Consider the following 23922-nt stretch of genomic DNA (forward strand, 5'->3'; position numbering starts at 1 on the left):
CAGCAAAGCTGTCGCTGTCCCCTCCCCATTCATCTATTGGGTGATGAACAAAATATTACATTAAAAGTCAGCCAGGCATTTTTAAACTTCTAAACTGCAGAAGATGAAGGTCAGTGTATGGGGCAAAGTTAGTAATAGGATTACAGGTACTCAGTGAACAAAGCTGATTTTTAATTAATTTCAACAAATTACGAGAACTCTGACAGAAAAAAGTCCAAAAGGAGTCTGGGGGTTTTTTCTGTCTTTTTACACTTTGAACTCTCAATTCTCTCTGACTTTTGTGTATTGCCATGAAAATCTAGAGGGTTGTTAAGCAAGCATTTCTGAGTTCAGGACTAAAAGTTTGTAAGGTTTTGTTTTGAGATGAGCTTATGAGGAGCATCAGAATGGAATGGGAGGGTATTTTCAGCTTAACATTGCTGTATGATAAAACTCCATGCTGACTATAGTATATAGCAACTCTCGTGGCCTTTTAATAACATTACAGTAAAGTCTGCAACTGTGTGATTTCCCCCCCTGCACTGAGATCCTAAGTATTTCTGGTTAGTGGCCAAGCTCAAATTCATTTGTGTATTTTTCCCTTTATAGGTGACTCTTGAGTAAGAAGAATATAGCAGTTGACATGGTTTTCACATAACAGGATGAAGTGTAACAGTAGGTCCCCTGTACATTTCAATGATTCTGAATTTCATATGACAATGGCATTACCAGATACATGGACAGATCGATGGCATGCTGGCATAAGAACTACATTAATACTTCTTAAACTGGTTCAGACGTTGTGCCTGTAAACTGAAAACGGGAGCACTGAAGATACGGGCACAAAAGGAAGATGTGACACACTGGTACTAAAAATACAAACCCATCTCCAAGTTGGTGCATGCATACATTAGCTGATTTGTACTGGTTTCACTGATGCTGACACATGTATTTGCCAGGAAGCATTGTTACCAATAACACTCACCACATAATCCAAGATACTAAGACCATGGTTGCCTCATTGAAAGAATTAAAGAAACGGATGAGTTCTTCTCCTTCAGGGCCAAGCTTTTTCAAGGCTACTCCCAAAACCAGAGCAAAGAGGACTAGCCCCAGGATATTCATTCCTTCAATCTCAGTGCCAACTGGGAACTGCAAAATAATACATAGTCATAATATGAAATGTATTGGAGCTGAGCTCCTCTTGTGTGGAATTAGATCTCAAAGTCAGTGTGGCTTTCTCTTTTGATAATAACTATCACAGGTTACAGAATGGATAAAAGCATCATATACAATACTGTAAAAACAGCAGGGGAAAACTAGAAATAGCCTGTCTAGACAGGTATGTAAAACCTTGAACAGAAAAAATTATTTCCAAAAGAGTTCAGAATAAAGACAGTAGATCCTCAACCATTTGCAATGTAAAAATTAAAAGTTAGCACTTTGTCACAGGAGCCTCAGTCTGATTTCCCATGTTCTTCCCCTGCCTTGCCTAGGCCTACTTCGTTCAGCAGTGATCACTGGTATCATATAGTTGAGTATATCTTGAAAGACTTCTTTATAGACCTACTATACAGAATTATCTCTGCATCAGGTTAAAGGGGAAAGACTACATCATATGTACATTGACTGAAGGCACGCTGAGTAACTGTGAGCATCAGTCCTGTCCCCACATGCATACAACTTAACCTCTGAACAAGGCCTGCAAATGCACATTTTGTACACACACAGACACTGTACAGAGATTAGGATGACTGTGCATGAGTGGAGGCATAACAGGCACAATCCCAACCCACCCCCATATGTTTGATCGATGCATATACTGTATGTTGCCTTATCAAAATGTATATAGTCACAAGAGGTAATTAACAGTAAGAATAAAACATAGGCACACTTATTAAAGGTTGTATTGTTCCTTCTGCATCTAGAGAGAGACGTTAAAACATGCTTTTCAGTAAGAATGTTCCAATTTTCACCAGGCTATTGAAGAAAAGTGAGGATTGCCCGCTCACCCAAAAAAAGCAAGTAGTCAAGACAGATACAATATTTTTTTCATGAACAATTAAAGGTGTTTTTGCATGCAAAGTTTAAATGAGTCTTTCAGAATATATCGTGGTGTTTGTGCCACACACGAATGCTATTCATGCATAATAGAATAATCAAGGAATCAAATGTCCTTTATAGCCACTGTAAGTTTTAATATCATGATAGAGCAATTTAAGCTAAAGCTGATAAATATAGCTCAAGTATCACATGCACAAGTGTCCCCTGATAAAGTGAAAATTCAATATCAAAGGGAATTTGTCCCCATTACCAACCATTACAGGCTTGCTCCTGTAGATGGCTTGCTCCTATTGGAATCCTAAGCATACTTATTCAGAATCAGGTATACACCACTCTGAACTCAGTGCAGCTTATTTCTGAATAAATATTATTTATTTTATTTATTTATTTTTTGCACTTGTATACCGCCCCATAGCCGAAGCTCTCTGGGCGGTTTACAGCAATAAAAAACATTAAAACAAATATACAATTTAAAACACTTTGTCAAAAATATTGACAAAATTGGACTGTACGTTTTTATTATTTTTCATATTTTAAAACCTTAGCGTCATGGAAATTAAAGCCTCATGATATTGTGATAAAAGAAAAGGCTAAAAGAGTATTTCCTAATTACCTTTTCAAGAAAAATATGTGAAATATACAACATATTCTTCATGTCTCTAACATAATTTAACAAACCAGTGTACGTAAAAGGATCAAAGGAGCTTCATCCTCTCATATAATAGGCTTGTGGGGAAAAGACAAGGCCACCCTGAAGAGGCCAGCTTAGCCTAGTGGTTCCTTCACATTCCAATGGAGGATAGCAGGGCCAGCCCCAGGCATGCCGGGGCCTTTGGGCACCAGCCTGCCCTGTGCCCTGGCACCCGCATGCACTCACACCCCACCTACCTACCAGGTGGGTGGAGGAATGGGAGGTTGGGCGGGCAAGGGGGGGACAGCGGGCAAGCAAGCGAGAGAGCAAGTGGGGGGGCAAGAGAGCAAGCAGGCGGGGGGAGGACGAGCAGGCGGGATGGTGGGTGGGCAGGCAAGCGAGCGAGCAGGGGCAGAGGGAGAGCTGGCAGGCACAGGGGAAAGTGAGTGAGAGGGTGTGGGCGGGCTGGCATGCAGCTCCCTCCCTGCAATCCACGGCAAGGAGCCTGCGGCAGAAGGGGAGCACTACTGCCCCACCATAATGAGGGGCCTCAGGACAGCAGGCAGGAGAGCAAGCAAGGAGGCAGGGGAGGGGGAGTGGGCGAGGGGGGGTGAGGGAGCCAGCAGGGGCAGAGGGCAGGCACGGGGGAGAGCGAGCAATTGGGTGTGGGCGGGCCAGCGAGCAGCTCTCTCACTGTGATCTGCTGCAGAAGGGGAGCGGTACTCCACCACCATAACGAGGGGCCCTTCAGGGGGCCCTGTGGGCCACGGGGCTGTCAGCCAGGGCCCCACCTGGCCACCCTTTGGAGCCAGCCCTGGGGGACGGGCAATATCTCAATGGTTACAGCATCTGCTTTACATACAGAAGGTCCCAGGTTCAGTCTCCAGCATCTCAAGGTAATGCTGGGAGAGACCTTAGTCTGCAACCGTAAAGAGCCACTGCCAGTCAGTGTAGACAATACTGAGCTAGATGGACCAATGGTCAGACTTGGTATAAAGCAGCTTCCGATGTTCCTAAGAGCTTTACTTGTCTCCAACTCTGCAGTTGTTCGGTATAATAGCAAAATGGCAGAAGACTACAAATTTGGTCAACCTTAATGGGAAGCCATTATTTGTGACCACATCCAAAGTCTCACCTCCCCAAAGGCCATTGGCAAATGCGGAGGATTCACAGAGAGGAAGACTCTGAAAGCAAGAAAGAATCTTGTCCCTTCTGGCAGTCCCCACCCTCCAATCAAAGCCCAGCAGAAAGTGAAAAGGCTGATCTTCCCTGAGTCCTCTGGAACTCAGGAAGAAAGGCAGGTGCATTCACTCACCTTCTGCCAGGCTTTGAAGGTACTCTTTGGAGAGACTCTGTCTGCTTCCAAAGATCGCTAGCCCAGCATGAAGTGAGAGGCTGCCCTCTACCCATCTCTACCTTGTAGAAAGCAAGAGATCCTGACACCATTCCCATTTTCTGTGATTGTATATCACAGGAGGCAGGATGGCCCCCTCACTTCATGCCCGACCACAAAATATATTACCAAGAGGAGATTCCTGGTTGCTAATAGTAACCTGATGACTGCATTTGGACTGCTTGGTTTAGGTCTGCATTTTGTTGTAATACCACTACATCCCGGATCAATACGATGAAGGGTAGGGGGATAGATAGGGGGAGAGAAAACCACACAAGAAATCAGCCTATCATCACAGTTTAGTGATCTCACACCAAGGCAAGGAAAGACTAAAACACATTAATTAAAAGAGAATGATCTGCTTAAAGTCTAAGAGAACACTGATGATCATCAGGGTGAAAAAGTTTGCCTAGGCTAGCAAGATCTAAAATCTGTTTCAGTTCTGTGCTTAGGACAGCTGGCCCAAGATATTCTGGTGCCAGAAAGTCCAAATTACACCCACTTTCTATCTACTAGCATGGGGAAATAAAGAGCAACAACAACAACAACAATAATAATAATAGGATTTCTTACCCACCCTTCACCATAAGGTCGCAGGGCAAGTTACAACAGTATTTTAAAAAGATTAAAATCAGTTAAAACATTTCACCATCAAAAGAATAGGCTGGGTCCTAAAAATATGTATCGCAGGTTAGAGATGAGAAGGCCCAGAAAAAAACCGGGAAAATTCAGAAAAAAAACTGGTTTTTTTCCAAAGCCTTTTTTGGTTTTGTTCCCCAAAAAACTGAAAAAAATGAAGAAAAACTGGATTATGGAATGTTTTATTTTAGCATGATGAATAAAATGTTTCATTGAATCTTGGCCCCACCCTTTTTCTCAGTTCTTTTTATGGGAATGGATGCTTTATGTCTGCTTGACACCGTGGAAGACTAGCAGAGACATACATAATTATATTTGTTATTAATGTTATGGTTTCTTCTGTTTTTTTAAAATTGATTTTTGCCTGCTCCTCATAAACTGGCAAAACGAAAGAGGTTCCTTACAGTTCAGGATCTTGTAGATCCATTTTTTACAAAAAAAGTAAAAATTTTAAAAAGTAAATTCAATTTGTAATAATTGTTTGAATCAAATGTACTTTTAATATACCAAATGTGATAATTTTATGCCAACCAACTTGTACATAATGACGTTTGATGTTCCTGAAGTAACAAAGTGACTTTCAATCTGTAAAAAGGGCTAGTATTGCATTTTTTCAATTTTTCTGAAAATTTCCATTTTTTTTCTGGAAAAAAGGGGTTCTTTTCCATGGCTTCAAAATTTCTGGAAATTTTACATCTCTATTGCAGGTGTCATCAGAAAGATTTCCTGCACAATTCTTATTGAAACTTATGAGAACAACAGCATGCCCTAGTGAAGTCAATGGATGCATATTGGCTCTGCAGCTCAGAGCTAGCCATTAGTGCAAGAGAACCAGCTGTCCTATCATAGACACTGGTCTGCTGGAACAGCACCAGGTCATTAAGTTCTTGTCAATGTTAATAATTTAACAGGCATGAAGACAAGTGCTGACATGGCACAACACTACACACAACCCAAGTAAACATCCTGATCAAAATGATCCACAGCACTAGTCAGGGCATCAGCCTGCCAAATAAAAACAGAGATGGTTTAGAGAGATTTTGTTGACATTTCAGAGATGCTCACATTGTCCAAAATTTCAAACTGGTTGAAATTAGAAATGAAACAAACAAGTATTAGAAAGCAACAGTCAGCCAGATTTCAGAGACAGCCTAAGTAGCAACATGCTGTGTTTCTAAGGTACACAGAATTCTATTACACCAGAGCACCAGGAGGTATAAAACATGGGAAAATAATCCCACATGGTTAAGTGTCCAAAAATTACATTAAAATCTTATGAGAGAAAACAAAAAGAGGGAAATGGTTTCTGTGTGTGCGTCTGCACGCACGCTTGAAATATAAACCCAATCACTAAGTTTCCCTCTTGCCCTTTGTGTCTCAGAGTTTTTAAACTAGTTATCTGAACTGGAATGTCAAACAGTCCAATTACTCTGATCGCCTTTGGATGTCATGGTAAATCATACGATCAGCAGGGCAGGGGGGGATTTTCCTCCCCAGCACAGCACTGGACTAGGAGATGGGCCTAGCACTGAGATGGGAAATAGCTGTATCTGCCGTTCTGAGACCACTCTTCAAAGGAAGCCAAAGAAAGACAGGTAGAGAAAGAGAAGCAAGAAAGACAGAACCGAGAGGTTGAGTAGGTCACACTGGAGACAGAGTGCAACAAGTTGTTGCAGAGCCCACTAATCTGGAAGGCTCCCTCCATCTCAAAAGTAGTTTGCCATGTGGCGTGGAGGACTGCTGTTAAAGCTAAAAGTGTCCAAGGTCACACGGCACTAGGGGTCTGTTTCTTTGGATCCCATCCTCTGACTCTGAGATATGTGCTTGAATTTGTTCTATATTAGTTAGAAGTCCAAAAAACCCCACTTGATTACTTTCCTAGAGGTATTCACGAACATTCTGGAAAGGTATCTTTAATCTTCAAAAGTGTCGAAGCAATGAAGGGCTAGGCTTCTTAAAAACTCACACTTTGTACTTAGTGTAGATATTACAAATCCTTCTGAGATTCAATTAAGGCTACTTGTCAATACTTAGAACATGGCTGTGTTTGGATGATCAAATCCCAGCTTAATAAGCAGAAATATGAATAAGCATCCTGCACCCACATGCAGCCGCTTCTCTCCTCTCATCATGCAAATGGGTAAACAAACTATGAAGCCAGTTAACCATAGGTTCCCATTACATTCAAACCAGGAAACTATGCTTAATGGCTTTCAAGCAAGCCAAGAATTACATCAACTTTAAACTGTTTTTTATTTAACAGGATTTATATACTGCTTAATCATCAAAACCACTAAGCTGTTTATATCAACATGTGTATATGTTTCTTGTATCCAACAACAATCCAAAATGATGTCTTAATCCTGTTTGTAGCTTCAACAATACAACCAATTATTTCCTCCATTATTCCTGTGTTCAGTGGAAGGATTACTGAAAATATCCATTCAAAACAAAAGCTATTGGCCAGGCCGCATCCACTAACTGTTAAATAAAGGTTGTATCCAATGCTAGTCCTACTCAGAGTAAATCTACTGAAATTAATGGACATTACTAACTTGGATCCATTAATTTCAACAGGTCTACTCTGAATACAACTCTAAATGCACAAACATTTCCTAAACTGAGGCTTGGATCATGTTAGACTACCTAGCTAGAATGTCCCTTCAGTTAATTGAGCTTATTGACAGCTCAGAACATTTGAAACCCACTTCATGCCAGGCTTGTGGTTAACTCCTAAATTGAGAATTTATAATCTAGTAGTACAGTTAAAACTCTGCTACTTCACACCCACTCAGTGCATGTAATGGTCTAGTTTAGCAAAATTGTCTGATGCTGTATGTCCTTATCTAGGTCTATGAGAACTTGACTCAATTTAGAAAGCCAGAAGATTTTGCTGAGTTCAGAAGTTCTCTGTTTTCTATTGCTGCCTCACAAGTACATATGTAGTCAATATGGTACAACCCTAGCAACCAATCTTTTAACAAATAAATTTCATATAGTTTCAAGCTCTGTATACTAAGTACGGCATTGCTTTATAATTTCCTGAAAGATATGTGGCTCCAGCATCTCTTGGCTGGCTGTTCCTTCACGTGAAAGAAACCACAAGAATAGATTTTAACTAAACCAAACCAGAAATAGACTGATTCTCCCAGCTCTACCTAGGATAATACTTTAACTACAGCAGCCAATATGTGGGTTTCTTCTCTAAACCATCTCAGTTCTTATACCTCTGCTGCAGAGCAATGACAAAACTGCAAGAACAGTCTCAGATTACTGCAGAGTTTGCCAAGGTGCTTTTCTCCTGCATTTGTTTTTATCATCAGTCCTTCTCAACATGCTCTAAGAGTACTTTAATTAAAAAATATGTGTATTTTGCAGATATAACAAAGGTCTAACTCTAAAGCAAGCATTTACATATAAATGTTAGGATTTAAGCAAAACCGTAAAAAAAGGATAGATTCAAGTAAAACCATGACTTACCTTTTCAATGCTAGCATTTCCAATAGCAGCGGTTCCATTTTTTACTAATTCATTATAATCAGTAATATACTGTTAAAGAAGAATATTTTGATTAAATATTGTATATATCATTAGAGAGGTACACAAGTTTATCATTATACAGCAGCCTTCCCCAATCTGGTGCCCTCCATTTGCTTTGGACTACAACTCCAATCAGCATGATCAATGATCAGGGAAGATGGAAGTTGTAGTTTAAAACATCTGGAGGGCACCAGGTTGGGGAAGGCTGTTGTACAGCTTGTGAATTCACATCCAGGGCTTCATATATTTACCACACACATTGATACAGATAAAAATAAGAAACAAGATTTTGTACTTGCAATATATTTGTAAAAATCAACAATGCTTTTTACACACATAAAGTCTAGAGGTTGCCTAGGTGCTTTTTTTTTATCAGTGGCACTTCTGAAATTTCCTGATGCTACAGTCCTTGCATACACTTACCTAGGAGAAAATCCCACTGAATGCTGTGAAATTTACTTGAGTAAACATGCACAGCTGTAAGGCTGTTTTAATAATGATTCATTCATTCATCATCATTGGCGATCACTTGTGGCCGAGTAAGATTGTCTTCCAAGATAAGGTCTTTAACGGTGGGTCCGTAAGTGACTGTGGAGGCCAATTCTGGATCCACACAGTCTCCCACAGTGAGGACATAGGTTTCCAGATAGAAGATGGTCACAATGAGGATTTGCTTGACGTGCCTTCCGCTTAGCTCATTTGTCCCTTTCCTCCTGTACTCGTGCCTCTTCAAAGTCCATAGCACCTTCGATAATGGCCGACCTCCAACTGGGACGCTCATGGGCCAAGGCTTCTCAGTTCTCGATGTTTATGTTACATTTTTTTAGATTAGCCTTAAGGACATCTTTAAACCTCTTTTTGTGTCCACCGATATTCCATTTTCCATCCTTAAGTTGGGAGTAAAGTAGCTGCTTTGGAAGACGGTGATCAGGCATTCGAACAACATGGCCGGTCCAACGAAGTTGATGTTGGAGGATCATTGTTTCAACACTGGTGGTCATTGCTTCTTCCAATACGCTAACATTAGTCCGCCTATCTTCCCAAGTAATTTGCAGAATTTTCCGGAGGCAGCATTGGTGGAATCTTTCAAGAAGCTGGGAGTGGCGTTTATAGATGGTCCATGTTTCACAGGCGTACAGTAAGGTCGGTAGTACAATGGCTTTGTAAATAAGCATTTTGGTCTCCCTGCAAATATCCCGATCTTCGCTCTATGCTTCATTCAAGGAGAATGTGGCACTTGCAGAGCTCAGACGATGCTGAATTTCAGCATCAATGTCAGCTTTTATTCTGCAAACACATTTAGGATAGTTTGAAGATCTTCCTCTGAATGTGAGGAGACTGCATTATCATCAGCATACTGAAGTTCTATGACAGAGGATGTAATTACCTTACCTTTTGCTTTCAGCCTACTGAGATTAAAAATCTTTCCATCTGTTCGATATGTGATTTCCACACCAGTGGGAAGTTTCCCCTCAACAAGGTGTAGAATCATGGCGATGAAAATAGCAAATAAGGTCGGAGCAATGACACATCCCTGTTTGACACCTGATCCCACTTTGAATGGATCGCTTTGAGAGCCATTATTATCCAAAATTGTTGCCGTCATGTTATCATGGAGGAGTCGCAAGATATTCACAAATTTATTAGGGCATCCAATTTTCAGAAGGATGGTCCAGAGAGCAGTTCGATTTACAGTATCAAAGGCCTTAGTCAGATCAATAAACACCATATACAGAGGTCAGTTTTGCTCCCTGCATTTTTGTTGAAGCTGTCGTGCAGTGAAGATCATGTCTGTCAGCTCTACACTGCGTCAGCAGTGCCAGTGGGGGGCTGGAAATTCCTGGGTGGTTGGCAGGGAAGCAAAGTCCTTAGCCGGCAGTCTGGTCATAAATCTGCCAGGTCTAGGAGGAGGGGAGCTGATAAGGGCCAGGCTTGTCCGAAGCGTACTTGCCGAGTCAGGAGTCCGGAAGTGAGGTCAGTAGAGGTCCGGGATCAAGTGCCAAGGGGTCAGTCCGAAAGAGGGTGCCAGGAAACTAGGAACACACAAGCCACGCCTGACGTTGCAGTCAGCAACAAGCTGCAGCCAAGGTGTGCCTTATAAAGAGCAAGGTTGACAGCAGGTGTGAGTCCTCAGCGTTTGGGCCTTAAGGAGACAGGCCTGCCTCTCTTCTGCCTGACCTTCTGCTGTCTACGTTCTGCAGGTGAGGGGGGAGTATCCTGTGCACTGTCTGTGTCTGGCTGCAGGGACTCTGCTGTATCTGGGGTGCTCTGCAGCTGAGGGGGAGAAGGAGCTGGATTCTCAGGAGGCTCCTCCATGTCTCCTTCTGAGTCTGCTGCTCCTGGGTCTGCTGCTGTTACTCCTGAGTCGTCCTCATCTGAGGAGTCCTCTGACGGGGCCATGACAATGTCCACTGTAACCATTTTGGGATTCAGGGAGGATGTCTTCTGAAATAGGTAGGAGGCAATTTGTGAGGATCCTTGCAAGGATTTTACCTGCAGTAGCAAGAAGAGAGATGCCTTGGTAGTCCCCACAATCTGTTCTATCACCCTTCTTGAAAAGAGTGATAATTATGGCATCCCTAAAGTCTTCTGGGATCTCCTCCCTCATCCAGATTTTTTCGATGACCTTATGAAGTTGTTGTGTAAGTTCAGGCCCACCTTCCTTAAAGACCAGCAGGAATCCCATCAGGTCCACTAGCTTTGTTGTTCTTCATTTGATTAATGGCTTTATATACACTGTAAAGACCTAATGAAGGTTTAATTCCAGACTAAACAATTTATGCAAAGGGTAAGATTAATACATTGCTTACCTTTTCAATGGTAACATTTCCAATGGTTGCATTTCTTACTATTGCTTTATAGTCAGTAGCATACTGTAAATGGAAAATAATATTTTGAGTATTATTTGATACACCATTATATAAGTATACAGGCTCATTGTTATACAGCTTGTAAACTTGCATCTGGAGATTTTTACATGGAATATTGGAAACTACTGCACACATCAATGAGGCTATACAGATAACAAAAGGTCAGATATTGCTTTTGTTTTGATATGTATCTTGTAAGCCATTTTCTGAAGGACATTTCTTAAAAGGCAGATTATTTATTTATTTATTATTTATTTATTAAATTTGTTAGTCGCCCATCTGGTAGGGATTATCCTGCCACTCTAGGCGATGTACAATAAAATACAAATACAATCCATAAAAACATAAGCAAAAGATTAAAACTACCCCTAGAACTGCAGACTAATGACCTAAGTCCCCTCCCCAGCCTGGGTAAAGAGCCAAGTCTTCAAAAATTGTTTAAACAAATAAGTCATAAGAATAAGCAATGCTTTCTGCAAGTTAAGGCATTTATTCCACAAAACACTTCCAGAAAGCTTATTTATCTCTTATTAAATTTATATATTGCCCTGCCTCCCAGAAGGAACCCAGGGTGGCAAATAAGTGATAAAACACTAAAAACATCTTAAAATCAAAACATCTTAAAAAAAAAATAAAAAATATTTAAAGACATCTTAAAAACAATACTAACACAGATGCAGACTTGGATAAGGTCCCTACTGAAAAGGCTTGTTGACAGAGGAAAGTTTTCAGTAGGCACTGAAAAGACAACAGAGATGGTGCCTGTCTAATATTTAAGGGGAGGGAATTCCAAAGCGTAGGTGCCATAACTCTAAAGGTCTGTTTTCTATGTTGTGTGGAACGGACCTCCTGATGAGATGGTATCTGCAGGAGGCCCTCACCTGCAGAGCGCAGTGATCAACTAGGTATATAAAGTTTGACTAACCCATGTCTTATCTTCCTGAAGCTAAGAAGGTTGCTTGTGCATGAGTAATCATGGTTAAGTACCACCTAATGACATATCTATATGGGACATTTTGGCAAGGAAGGAGGAACAATCAAAGCATCCAGTCATCCAGCTGAGCCCATGCTGCCTGGTTTCCTGCCCATTTGTACAGCAAGTTGTAAGGAAGCAGCAAGTGCCACTAAAAGGTTACCCTGTAAAATGCTAGCACAAGATTCTCACACAGCGCATTTGTAGCTTCTTTTTAAAGTTACACTCCTTCACACTTCAAGATAGGAGTTTACATGGCCAGCTAAAAGTTTGCAAGCTGATCTTTTACCAAAACACAGGAATCTACCAGCTTCTCTCATCAGACTTATCTGGATTGTGGCCTGAATGCAAGACTGCAACCATAGTTACTCACATGGAACCAGCAATGCTAAACATACTTTGATGGAAGCAACTCCAGCTGAACTCATATGCTTCTGTATAAATACATTTAAAGTTAAGCTTTAAATGCAAAGGATTGCACTTTACAAAGCTAGTATTTTTTAAAACTCTGCATATCACCTATTTACATTTTTGTTAATGCATCTCTGCTAAACCAAGCAGGACAGCACGAATTACACTGGAGGATTTTAAAGAAACTCCCAGTACTTACCACCATGAATTACAGAAAATAAAGAAGTGAGATGGTTACAGAGCAGGGATTTTGAAACTTTACACAGAACCTGTTTAATCAGACTGCAGCCAATTAATCTCTTTTGCCAGTCAAAGGACTGTGGGAAAGCTCTAACGATAAAAGTCACTGATTGGATGCTTAGGACAGCTAATGACAACACCGCATGCAGCATAACTAAAGCTGGACAATTAATTTAGGAACAGGGTGGTGATGGAAATCGACTGTAGAACCAGAAGGAGTACAGAGGACATCTGCATCAGAGCATGGAAGTAACTAGTTATAAGTAACTAATTACTTGTAATTCATTACCTTTTTGAGTAACGGGTGAGTAATTCCTTTACATTTTGATTGTAATAGAACTAGGAGTAATTCTACTACTTTTGTGGAGTAATTGTAACATTTCCAGAATTACTTTTGGGCATTACTTTTTTGGGGGGAGCAGGGGAAGTCTTCTGCTCCTCTGATTTCTGGATGAAAATCATGTGCCTCAAACTGGGCTTCTCTCTTTCCTCATGCTCTGTGGATGGGCAGGAGGCGACGAGGGAGGAGGCGGAGAGAGAGACAGGGTGGAGTGGAGAAAACAATTATTTAAAAAAACGGATAGTGGTGGTGAAGAATGGAGTGGAGGGGAAAAGGATCCGGAGGTCAAGAACATGGATAAAGGAGGAGAAGGAGGCAGCAGCAGAATGGAGATAAAGAACCATGGAAGTGAAAGATGATGATGATGATGATGTGTGTGTGAATACTGTGTTTGCACTTGGCACACAAAGTGGCCTCCCCCACCCTCTCTGGCTACTGTGCTGCATTTGCAGTATTTTAACTTTTTTGCATCTCGGGAAAATGTTTGCTTGAGTGAGTGTCCCTTAGTTGGTGGCAGGGCAGGATCTAGGAGGTGGTTAAGTGAGAGAGATTATGCTGGCTGGCTGAGGGGGGTGGGTTGCACTTGGTTTGGCATGCAAAGATCTGAGTAGTGGCCTCAGCCTCCCTCCCCACCACTCTTACCAGTGGAGAGACCACCATTGCTATCTTATGAATAAAAATCATTATTCTACTACCTCTGTATGTGTTTGTTTATTTTTAATGTTGTTTTAGGCTACTTAGAGGTGCAGCAGCCAAGGCCAGCACCTTGTAGGCGTTTTTTTAAAAGTAACTGAAATGTAATTGTAGTGATTACTTTGGAGGGAAAGTAAAGTAATCAGTTACTTTCAGAGCAATTGCAATTGTAACAGTAATTACTACTTTTTTGGGCCATGTAACTGTCACTGTAATTTATTACTTTTTAAAAGTAATCTTCCAAGCTCTGATCTGCATCACTAAGATTACAAACTAACTGTGAAGCCAATGTTTTGGCACTGATGTGGGATTCAGGGTACACAATGAAAAGTATATGAAATGACAACAAATGCTTTCTTCAACCAGAGGTTCAAGTCACTCAGGACTGACTTACACTTTATTATTCCAATCTAGGCATTTTAAAGTTTTAAACTGGCTTATTTTTGCCCATTTCCATGTCATGAGTGATACTGTTTTATTGTTCATAGAGTATTGTATTTTAGGTATGTCCTGTTGCTTTCATGCCTCTGAGTATCACTCTGGTATCTACACAGATGGGCACCTTAAAAATATTTTAATAATAAATAAAGGCTCTTATTTTACAATGCCTGTAATGTAATTAAAGTGGTTTAGAGATATTCCCTTAGTATTAAGAAGTTGGTAATTTGAGGAGTTGCCTTAAGATCACATGATCCATACAGTTCCAAAGGCCCAGAAGTGGCTACCAAAAGCCCCAAAGTTGTCTTAGAGGCTCTGAAGAATAAAGTTGTTTCAAGCCATTCATCTAGTTCAGTGTTTCTCAAACTTTGTTCTGCAGAACCTTGGGGTTCTGAGAAGCAGCGCAAAGGATTCCACAAAGAAAAAAGTTGTAGTGACAAACAAGTGTGCACAATGTGCACTTTCCATTGAGCTGTAGCCATGGAAATTAAATGCACTGCTCAAGCAATTCTGGGAATCCATTCCCTTCTTTCCTTCAATCACCGTGCTTTCCAAGACTCCAATCAGCAGCCAGTGGTGGCACACAGCCACAACAAGCCAAGTAACAATGCCACCCTGCCTGCACTGTATTGTTGCATTTAGGGTTCTAAGCGTGTTTCTCCTTTTGCTTTTGCTTTCCTTCTCTCTTTAAACATTTGAAGAGCTTCTTCAGTCATCCATTGAGGTCTTTCTTTTTAACTAGAGGTACTGTCTTTTTTGCATTCTTCCCTGATAATATCTCTGACTTCATTCCATAGTTCTTCTGGTTCTCTGTCAACTAAGTTTAAAGCCTCAAATCTGTTCCTTATTTGATCTTTATATTCTTCTTTATATTCTTTATATTCTTCTGGGATGTTATCTAAATTGTATTTTGGCATTATGATTGCTTTGTTCTTCTTCTTTAGCTTTATGATTTTCGATACGACCAGTTCACGATCTGTACCTCAGTCTGTTCCTGGTCTTGTTTTTGCAGAAAGTATGGAACTTCTCCATCTTCTGCTACCAATTATATAATCAATTTGATTCCAATATTGACCATTTAGTGATGCCCACGTGTACAGTCGTCTTTTCGGTTGCTCAAAAAATGTGTTTGCAAGAAACAAATTATTGGCTTCACAGAATTCAATAAGTCTTTCTTCTGCTTCATTTCTATCTCCTAAGCCCCATTTTCCACAATTCCTAGTTCTTCTGTGTTCCCTACTTTTCCAGTCCCCCATGATTATCAGCACATCTTGTTTTGGTGTGTGATCAATTTCTTCCTGTACTTCTGCGTAAAATCTCTCCAATTCCTCTTCTTCTGCATTTGCCATTCGAGCAAAGTGTTGGATGATGGTTGTATTAATAGGTTTCCTGTTTAATCTCATTGATATAACTCACTCAGACCTTGCGTTATAGCTCCTAATTGCTTTTGCTACATCACTTCTCACTATTAAAGCAACCCCATTTCTTCTTAATTTCTCATTTCCTGTTAAAATATTTTGTAGTTGCCTGATTGAAAATGTCCCATTCCCGTCCATTTTAATTCACTCACACCAAGTATTGTAATATTATAATATATATATTATATGATTAATGATTATTATAATGATTCTCCATTCCTTTTCCTCATTTAAATTGTCTTCCCGCACTTTCCCTCCACAGCAGTAATCCTTCAGTTTTTTTAGGCTCATAGCTGCAAGTTTCAATAACAAACTGATTTAACTTTAAAAGACAAGCTTGCAGATGTCCCTCTCATTAACTTTTGGGCTGCTCTAAAGGAAGAGTTTCCTCACATTTCACAAACTGCAGTAAAGAAGTTACTTCCTTTGGCAAGTACATATTTGTGTGAATCAGCATTTTAAGATATGCAGCAAGAGCAAAACAACATTGTTGTAGGCTAAAACCAGAAATGTAAGACTACAGGTGTCCAATATTGTTCCTAATTATAAAACACTTATTGATAGCACACAATCACATCCTTCCCACTAAAGAAATAGTTTGTAATATTGTTAAATTCAGAATAAAATGGATCCAAAAATACAGGTGTTTATTTTTAAAAGTCATGTTATTTGGTAACATTTTTAAAAAAATCATTTTAAAAGATTTTACTACAAGGCTTTCATCAAAGTTTTGTTTAAAGGTTCCAACATTTGGGAACTGCTGCTCTAGTTACATGGTGAATCATTACATGGTGTCAGAAGGGCAGAACAAGGAATGCACCGAATCAACTAGAAACAGTCTTCTGATGTGCAGCCAGAAACAGATGATAAGAAGGTCTGGGAGCCACACCCAGGGAAAGCAATAAGGCAGCCTTTCCCAACCAGTGTGCCTCCAGATGTTGTTGGACCACAACTCCCATCAGCCTCAGCCAGCATTGCCAATGGTCAGGAAAGATGGGAATTGTGGTCCAACAACATCTGGAGGCACACTGGTTGGGAAAGGCTGCAATAAGGCATCTATAAGTGCTACTAAATTAGAAGAATTCTTACAAACATGAATATGTCACAACCACCACTGGGCCTGCAGTTGTCAGGGGATATTTCAGATAACTGGAAAAGTTTAGACAAAGGTTTGGACTCTACCTGGCATCAATGGGAACAGAAGAAAAAACTGATAAAATCAAATCATCCATTTTGCAACATGTTGTGGGAGAGGAGACGCTGGACACTTACAGTAACTTTGCGTTTGTGAAAGATGAGAATATGAAATTAAAAAGAACTGCTAAGTTTGAAGAATACTGCATGCCTAAAAAAATGAAACTTCTGAAAGAAGTACTTTTTTCATGCATGCAAAAAGCACGTCAAACGTCAATATGTCACAAAGCACGTCAGTATGTTACAGAATTGAGAAGGCTGGGTAAGAATTGTGGTTTTAATGACTTGAACGAGTCTCTGATAAGGGACAGAATTATCTGTGGAAACAGACAATGTCCTCATGTAGCAGGCGCTGCATGAGGACATTGTCTCTGTTTCCACAGATAATGTGTCCCTGGACAAAGCCACCACCCAAAAGGCCACCAAGATGTAGCGGGCAGAGTGCAAAGGACCCTAAATCCCTAAATATTTTGATATAGGAATATTTTAGAGAGATGTTATGCTTTTCTTATCAGGGATATGTGGAGTAATATTCCAGTTGAAAAAAAAGATATTTATGAAAAATCCAGATTCTGCCAGAACTCAATATATCAACTTCATAATGTCAAAATATTTTAGCATTGCCGGTGGGTAGTTTCTCGTCAAGAGGCAATACAGTACACAAGATAGCAAGCAGGAAGTATCCAGTGCTGAAATTCTTCCATTTGTCTGTTTTCAATATGTTGAAATCCCTAGTTATCCAAATTCATTGTGGTCCCCACAACAATTGTTTGTGTGAACAGTCTTCTTTTTAAATCTGAATCTATATATTTTTATCAACTTCTCACTCATCTAATCCAAGCATTGGAGAAGTGAAGTACTATGCTTAGTAGAACCACACTATGGACTAAATTCAGTGACTATTTACTCTGGTATGCAAACAATAACAAATAAAGGGTAAGTTCCCTTGACCTTTTAATCATATTTTTATTTATGTTATACCAAAAATTCCTTATTATAATCAGTTCGCTTTATTACCCATGGTACATCATGGTATGTACTATTATGCTTCAGTGAACATATATCCAGGACAGAATCCCTCTTTTTTTAAGGAAGTGAGACACTTTCTGTTAGATGTTTCAGAAATCTCAATCCAAACAGAGAAAGGAAAAAGCATATATGATCCTTACCGATCGAAAGGCTGCAGCAATAAGATTTGATGGAAACAAGTTTCTAGAAAAACAAAACAAAGATTAGGATTTCACAACAGCTGTTCAACTTATTTATTTTCACATTATAACACTATTATTCCTGTAGTAGGATTAAGGCATTAATTCTACATTAATGAGGTACAATGCCATATAATCACTTTTTGCATCAATCTTATTAGGCCTCAGCAGACATGTTTGCCATTGCAGAACTTATAAAAAATTACAGTTGAATTAGTAACTATTTTCTTCATATGTTGTGTGACGTTTCCACAAAATGCAACATCTATTTTTTGTTTAAAAAAGGGCTGCCATCAAGCTGACATTCCAGGCGTCCCTACAAGGGCCTGGTCCATGGAGGTCAACAAGTCAGTCACTCAGGTGATCTGCCAAGTTCAGACGTTTCTTAATACTTCCCAAGATAACCTTCTGCCACCATCTGCTTGTCTCACCCACCCTGCAAGAAAGGGTACTCTGTTCCAGCTGTGAATTGCCCTTGGACTCTAGAACCAAAGGAAGGCAATCACACTCTGGTCTGTGCCACCAGCCAGGCCACTGAGAGCCACCACACCCACAGCTTTCCAGGAAGAACATCATGGACAAAGGAGAGATCATCCTGACTCCATCTATTGGACAGTGAAGGAGCAACTGTTCCAAGGCTTGTTTCCTCTTCCATCCCCATTCCTTTTTCCTTCTTTGTTGTGTCTATTAGATTGTGAGCATGTACAATGCTTAGAAAATTTTAGGTGTTTTGTCTACGACTACTCTACATTTTACTTTGTTATGTCATCCAAAGCTATCATGTGGGATGAGATCTGCTAATCAAGAATCCATCAGGCCAATCCTGCATACATATACCCCTCTTCAGAACACCCCACATAATTCAGATTATACTTCACAAGGAAGAGGAGGTGTGCCACAGAACAGGTATCAGCAGAGCAAACAGCTTCAGTCCACATGCCAAGAAAAAAATCTATCCAAGACTGGAGTCTGTAAACAAGGGTGGGATGAAATCCAGTAAGATTACATGCGCTATCACAGTGAAGAGAAATGAACTAGAAGGATTGGTATGACAAAAGGAAGAGCAGTTATCTGCACCACAGATAAGCTGCCTGGTCTACGCTACTCACACTGCATGAATTTTCCCTTAGCCGGCTGACAGGTAAGTGGGGGGAGTGGGGGTCGCAGATTGTGGAAGGGGAGTGGAGGGCCCCTCAGGGGCCCCTGTAGCTCTGGGGGCCCTGGGCCAGTGCCCAACGTGGCTGCCCTTTAGAACCGGTCCTGAGCGCAAGAGCAGTACAACGTAAGGATAGGCAACTAGAGGCATAAGGTCTCAAAACCACACCAGTATCACACCAGATCTCCAGGCTCTCCTCCTTATTATGCACTTCAGCTTCTGGTTACGTTGAGAGGCACGCAAGGGTTCCTCTTCCCTCTTCTAGCTTGGTAAGAACAACAAAGCTCCACTTATACATCACATGTGTTTGCCAGTACTTTGTTGCACTGGTGCACAAGAACATAGACAAAGATTCTGTCTATGTCTTGGCTAATGGGGAGTCTGTCTCTGAGCTGAGCAAAGGCTGTCCCTTCAATTAAAAATACAGCTTCTATTATAAGTTACTTGCTAACACTGGAATGTGGCATATGACCACTATGCACCAAAACGGTCCTAGGTGTTTCCTATTTCCAGTGCCACATCTGACCATGACTGCAGTTCATACAAGTTCAAGTCTGGCACACAATGCAACCCAGACTCATGTTTGAACTGCTGGGCATTCAAAGCTGCTCTAGCTTGGAAGCACATATACAGTACTCAGTCTAGCCTCAGTAATGCTGACTCTAGGCTGCAACATAATACACTAAGAACGGAAGAGCTGTCCACACAGACTTCCTTCACCCCATTATTCTCCATGGTAAACAGTGATGCCAGTTATGAACAAAGTCATACCATACCACAGGGACGTTGCGAGTCTTTAGTATTTAGCAAATTGTGTTTCAGCCAAAGTCAGCCAATTGACTTTTAACAGATTATGCCAGAAAACATCATAATCAAGCTACATACCATATGTCGTTGTTGTTGTACTGCCTTCAAGCTGTTTCCGACTTATGGTGACCCTATGAAGAGGGTTTTCATGGTAGGTGGTATTCAGAGGGGGTTTACCATTGCCTTCCCCTGAGGCTGAGAGGCAATGACTGGCCCAAGGTCACCCAGGGAGCTTCATGGCTGTGTGGGGATTCGAACCCTGGTCTCCCAGGTCATAGACCAACACCTTAACCACTACACCACACTGGCTCTGTTAACTGTTTAGCACCAAACAAATGCAAGTTTGTGACATACTTATTATGAATGTGAGTTATCCAGTGACAGAGTCCCTCTCAAATATAGAATATGTAGACAACATTTTTACTTGAAGATCTATTTTCTCTACCTCCCAACACATTTAATAGTATTTTAATAAGGATTTATTTTGAGGGGAGAGGTTCTGAAACCCATGAATGCCCCATAGGGGATCCTAATGCAAGTGCAGCTATTCCAAAACTGTCAGGCAGGGAATGCATGACTGCCACTGAAAATAGCAGCCCGTTACTACCTCTTCTCTCCCATGGTAATATATAATATACCAAAATGCGCAAAGTAATGGCAGTTTTCCTGCCCCCACAGGCAGTGGGCCATGAAGAGGAGCAGGTAGATTCCGAGTCCAATGACAACACATTATAAAACAAGTTTTTACAGAAATAATTAATCTGAGGCTCAGTAAACTAATTTTGTTGAATGGAGAATTGAAACAAGCAAAACGTTGTCCCGAGCGTGATCAGAGGTAAAAGTGTCTATGGATATGTGACTAATATACCTTGGCACTTCAGAGTATGCCTGTATGTGTAAAGGGTTATCGATTCAGGCTCTGACACAACCTCAGAGACACCAAGCTCTTTGAAATATAAACATACTTATGCAAGCATAGGGAACAGGGTGCACTAAATTAAGAGCATCATAAGATTCAAATAGGCATATAAGGCAGGAGGTAATCTTTCATGTAACCTGGCCCTAAGCAGTATAGGGCTTTACAGGTTAAAACTGGCATTTTGACTGGGCCCAGAAACTGACCAGGAGCCAAGGCTGTTAAAGCACAGGTGTCATATGGTCAAATGACTTAGTCCTAGTTAATAATCTTGCAGCTGTCTTCTGGTCATTGTTGAAGGCAGCCCCATGTACAACGCATTACAATAGTCTAAGGAGACTTCCAGACAATCTGTTTATTGAGCATTCATCCTAATTTGTTTGCAGGGAAATCAGACAACACGGGCTATTTGATGACCATTCATTCCAATGTGTTTGCGGAGAGGTCACATGATGTTGCAAAGCAAAGTGTATTTTCCCCATCACTTTTCTTATTGCAAAACAACAACAACACCCCAATCTTTGGGAGAAACTGGTTTCTTACATAAGATCTCCTAATCGTTTGTCATTGTGTGACCTAAATTTGCCAGTATGTAATTGAATTCCACTCAAAAAGAGTGACTGTTTGGAGGCGCCCTAAGTAGGAGGCTTCCGAAGTATGAGTAACTGTAGCTAAGCTATCACCGTCCAAATAGGGATGCATCTCGAGTATCAGTCGAAGCTGATAAAAGGTACTTTGAGCTGGAGAAGCTACTTGAGTGTGTAATGACACTGTTGGTTTCCAAAGCACACACCCCCAAACTGTGAACATGACCTTTTACAGGGAGTGCAACTCCTTCCAGAACAAGTTGAATACTACTCACCCAGGTGGACAATAGTTTGTCTGTCTTGTCAGGACCAAGGCTGCAACCTCATTTACCTGGGACAAGACAGGTCTACTGTGGCTCGACCCCTTGACAATAATGCTGCAAGGGACCCTGCACAGAACTGTTACTTCCCCTTTGCTGTTTACTAATGAAACCACTAAGAGAGGTCATCCAGAGAGTTGGCGCAAGAGGTCACCATCACCAGTATGCGGGCGACACTATCGTCCCCCTGATCAAAATGCTCAGGGAGACCTTGAGATGAGATATGAAATTGAGGAAGCATCCAAACTAGGAAATGTGGTAGTAATGGGTGACTTCAACTACCCGGACATAGACTGGCTGCATATGTGTTCCAGTCATGACAAAGAAGCAAAGTTTCTAGATATTCTAAATGACTATTCCCTAGACCAGTTGGTCATGGAACCGACCAGAGGGACGGCAACCCTGGACTTAATCCTCAGTGGGGACCGGGACCTGGTGCGAGATATAAGTGTTGTTGAACCGATTGGGAGCAGTGACCACAGTGCTATTAAATTAAACATACATGTAACTGGCCAATTGCCAAGAAAATCCAACACGGTCACATTTGACTTCAAAAGAGGAAACTTCACAAAAATGAGGGGATTGGTAAAAAGAAAGCTGAAAAACAAAGTCCAGAGGGTCACATCACTCGAAAATGCTTGGAAGTTGTTTAAAAACACTATATTAGAAGCTCAACTGGAGTGCATACCGCAGATCAGAAAAGGTACCGCCAAGGCCAAGAAGATGCCAGCATGGTTAACGAGCAAAGTCAAGGAAGCTCTTAGAGGCAAAAAGTCTTCCTTCAAAAAATGGAAGTCTTGTCCAAACGAAGAAAATAAAAAAGAACACAAACTCTGGCAAAAGAAATGCAAGAAGACAATAAGGGATGCTAAAAAAGAATTTGAGGAGCACATTGCTAAGAACATAAAAACCAACAACAAAAAATTCTATAAATACATTCGAAGCAGGAGACCATCTAGGGAGACAATTGGACCCTTGGATGATAAGGGAGTCAAAGGTGTCCTAAAGAACGATAAGGAGATTGCAGAGAAGCTAAATGAATTCTTTGCGTCTGTCTTCACGGTGGAAGATATAGGGCAGATCTCTGAACCTGAACTAACATTTGCAGGAAGGGATTCTGAGGAACTGAGACAAATAGTGGTAACAAGAGAGGAAGTTCTAAGCTTAATGGACAATATAAAAGCTGACAAATCACCGGGCCCGGATGGCATCCACCCGAGAGTTCTCAAAGAACTCAAAGGTGAAATTGCTGATCTGCTAACTAAAATATGTAACTTGTCCCTCGGGTCCTCCTCCGTGCCTGAGGACTGGAAAGTGGCAAATGTAACGCCAATCTTCAAAAAGGGATCCAGAGGAGATCCCGGAAATTACAGGCCAGTTAGCTTAACTTCTGTCCCTGGAAAACTGGTAGAAAGTATTATTAAAGCTAGATTAACTAAGCACATAGAAGAACAAGCCTTGCTGAAGCAGAGCCAGCATGGCTTCTGCAAGGGAAAGTCCTGTCTCAGTAACCTATTAGAATTCTTTGAGAGTGTCAACAAGCATATAGATAGAGGTGATCCAGTGGACATAGTGTACTTAGACTTTCAAAAAGCGTTTGACAAGGTACCTCACCAAAGGCTTCTGAGGAAGCTTAGCAGTCATGGAATAAGAGGAGAGGTCCTCTTGTGGATAAGAAATTTGTTAAGAAGCAGAAAGCAGAGAGTAGGAATAAACGGACAGTTCTCCCAATGGAGGGCTGTAGAAAGTGGAGTCCCTCAAGGATCGGTATTGGGACCTGTACTTTTCAACTTGTTCATTAATGGCCTAGAATTAGGAGTGAGCAGTGAAGTGGCCAAGTTTGCTGATGACACTAAATTGTTCAGGGTTGTTAAAACAAAAAGGGATTGTGAAGAGCTCCAAAAAGACCTCTCCAAACTGAGTGAATGGGCGGAAAAATGGCAAATGCAATTCAATATAAACAAGTGTAAAATTATGCATATTGGAGCAAAAAATCTTAATTTCACATATACGCTCATGGGGTCTGAACTGGCGGTGACCAACCAGGAGAGAGACCTCGGGGTTGTAGTGGACAGCACGATGAAAATGTCGACCCAGTGTGCGGC

General features: G+C 41.0%; 1 protein-coding gene across 2 annotated transcripts in view; it reads right to left on the minus strand.

The window, feature by feature from the left end:
• SLC1A4 (solute carrier family 1 member 4) overlaps nt 1-23922 on the minus strand; it is a 55042-nt gene that overhangs the window by 22315 nt on the left and 8805 nt on the right. For both annotated transcript variants that reach the window (XM_061622242.1, XM_061622243.1), the window contains exons 2-5: nt 17993-18035; nt 11057-11119; nt 8187-8255; nt 965-1131 (exon numbers count right to left, since the gene is read on the minus strand). In XM_061622242.1, coding sequence (XP_061478226.1) covers nt 965-1131; nt 8187-8255; nt 11057-11119; nt 17993-18035 — 342 coding nt within the window. The remainder of the gene's footprint in view (nt 1-964; nt 1132-8186; nt 8256-11056; nt 11120-17992; nt 18036-23922) is intronic.

Source organism: Rhineura floridana, chromosome 4 (assembly GCF_030035675.1).
Source record: "Rhineura floridana isolate rRhiFlo1 chromosome 4, rRhiFlo1.hap2, whole genome shotgun sequence".
Taxonomy (NCBI): Eukaryota; Metazoa; Chordata; class Lepidosauria; order Squamata; family Rhineuridae; genus Rhineura; species Rhineura floridana.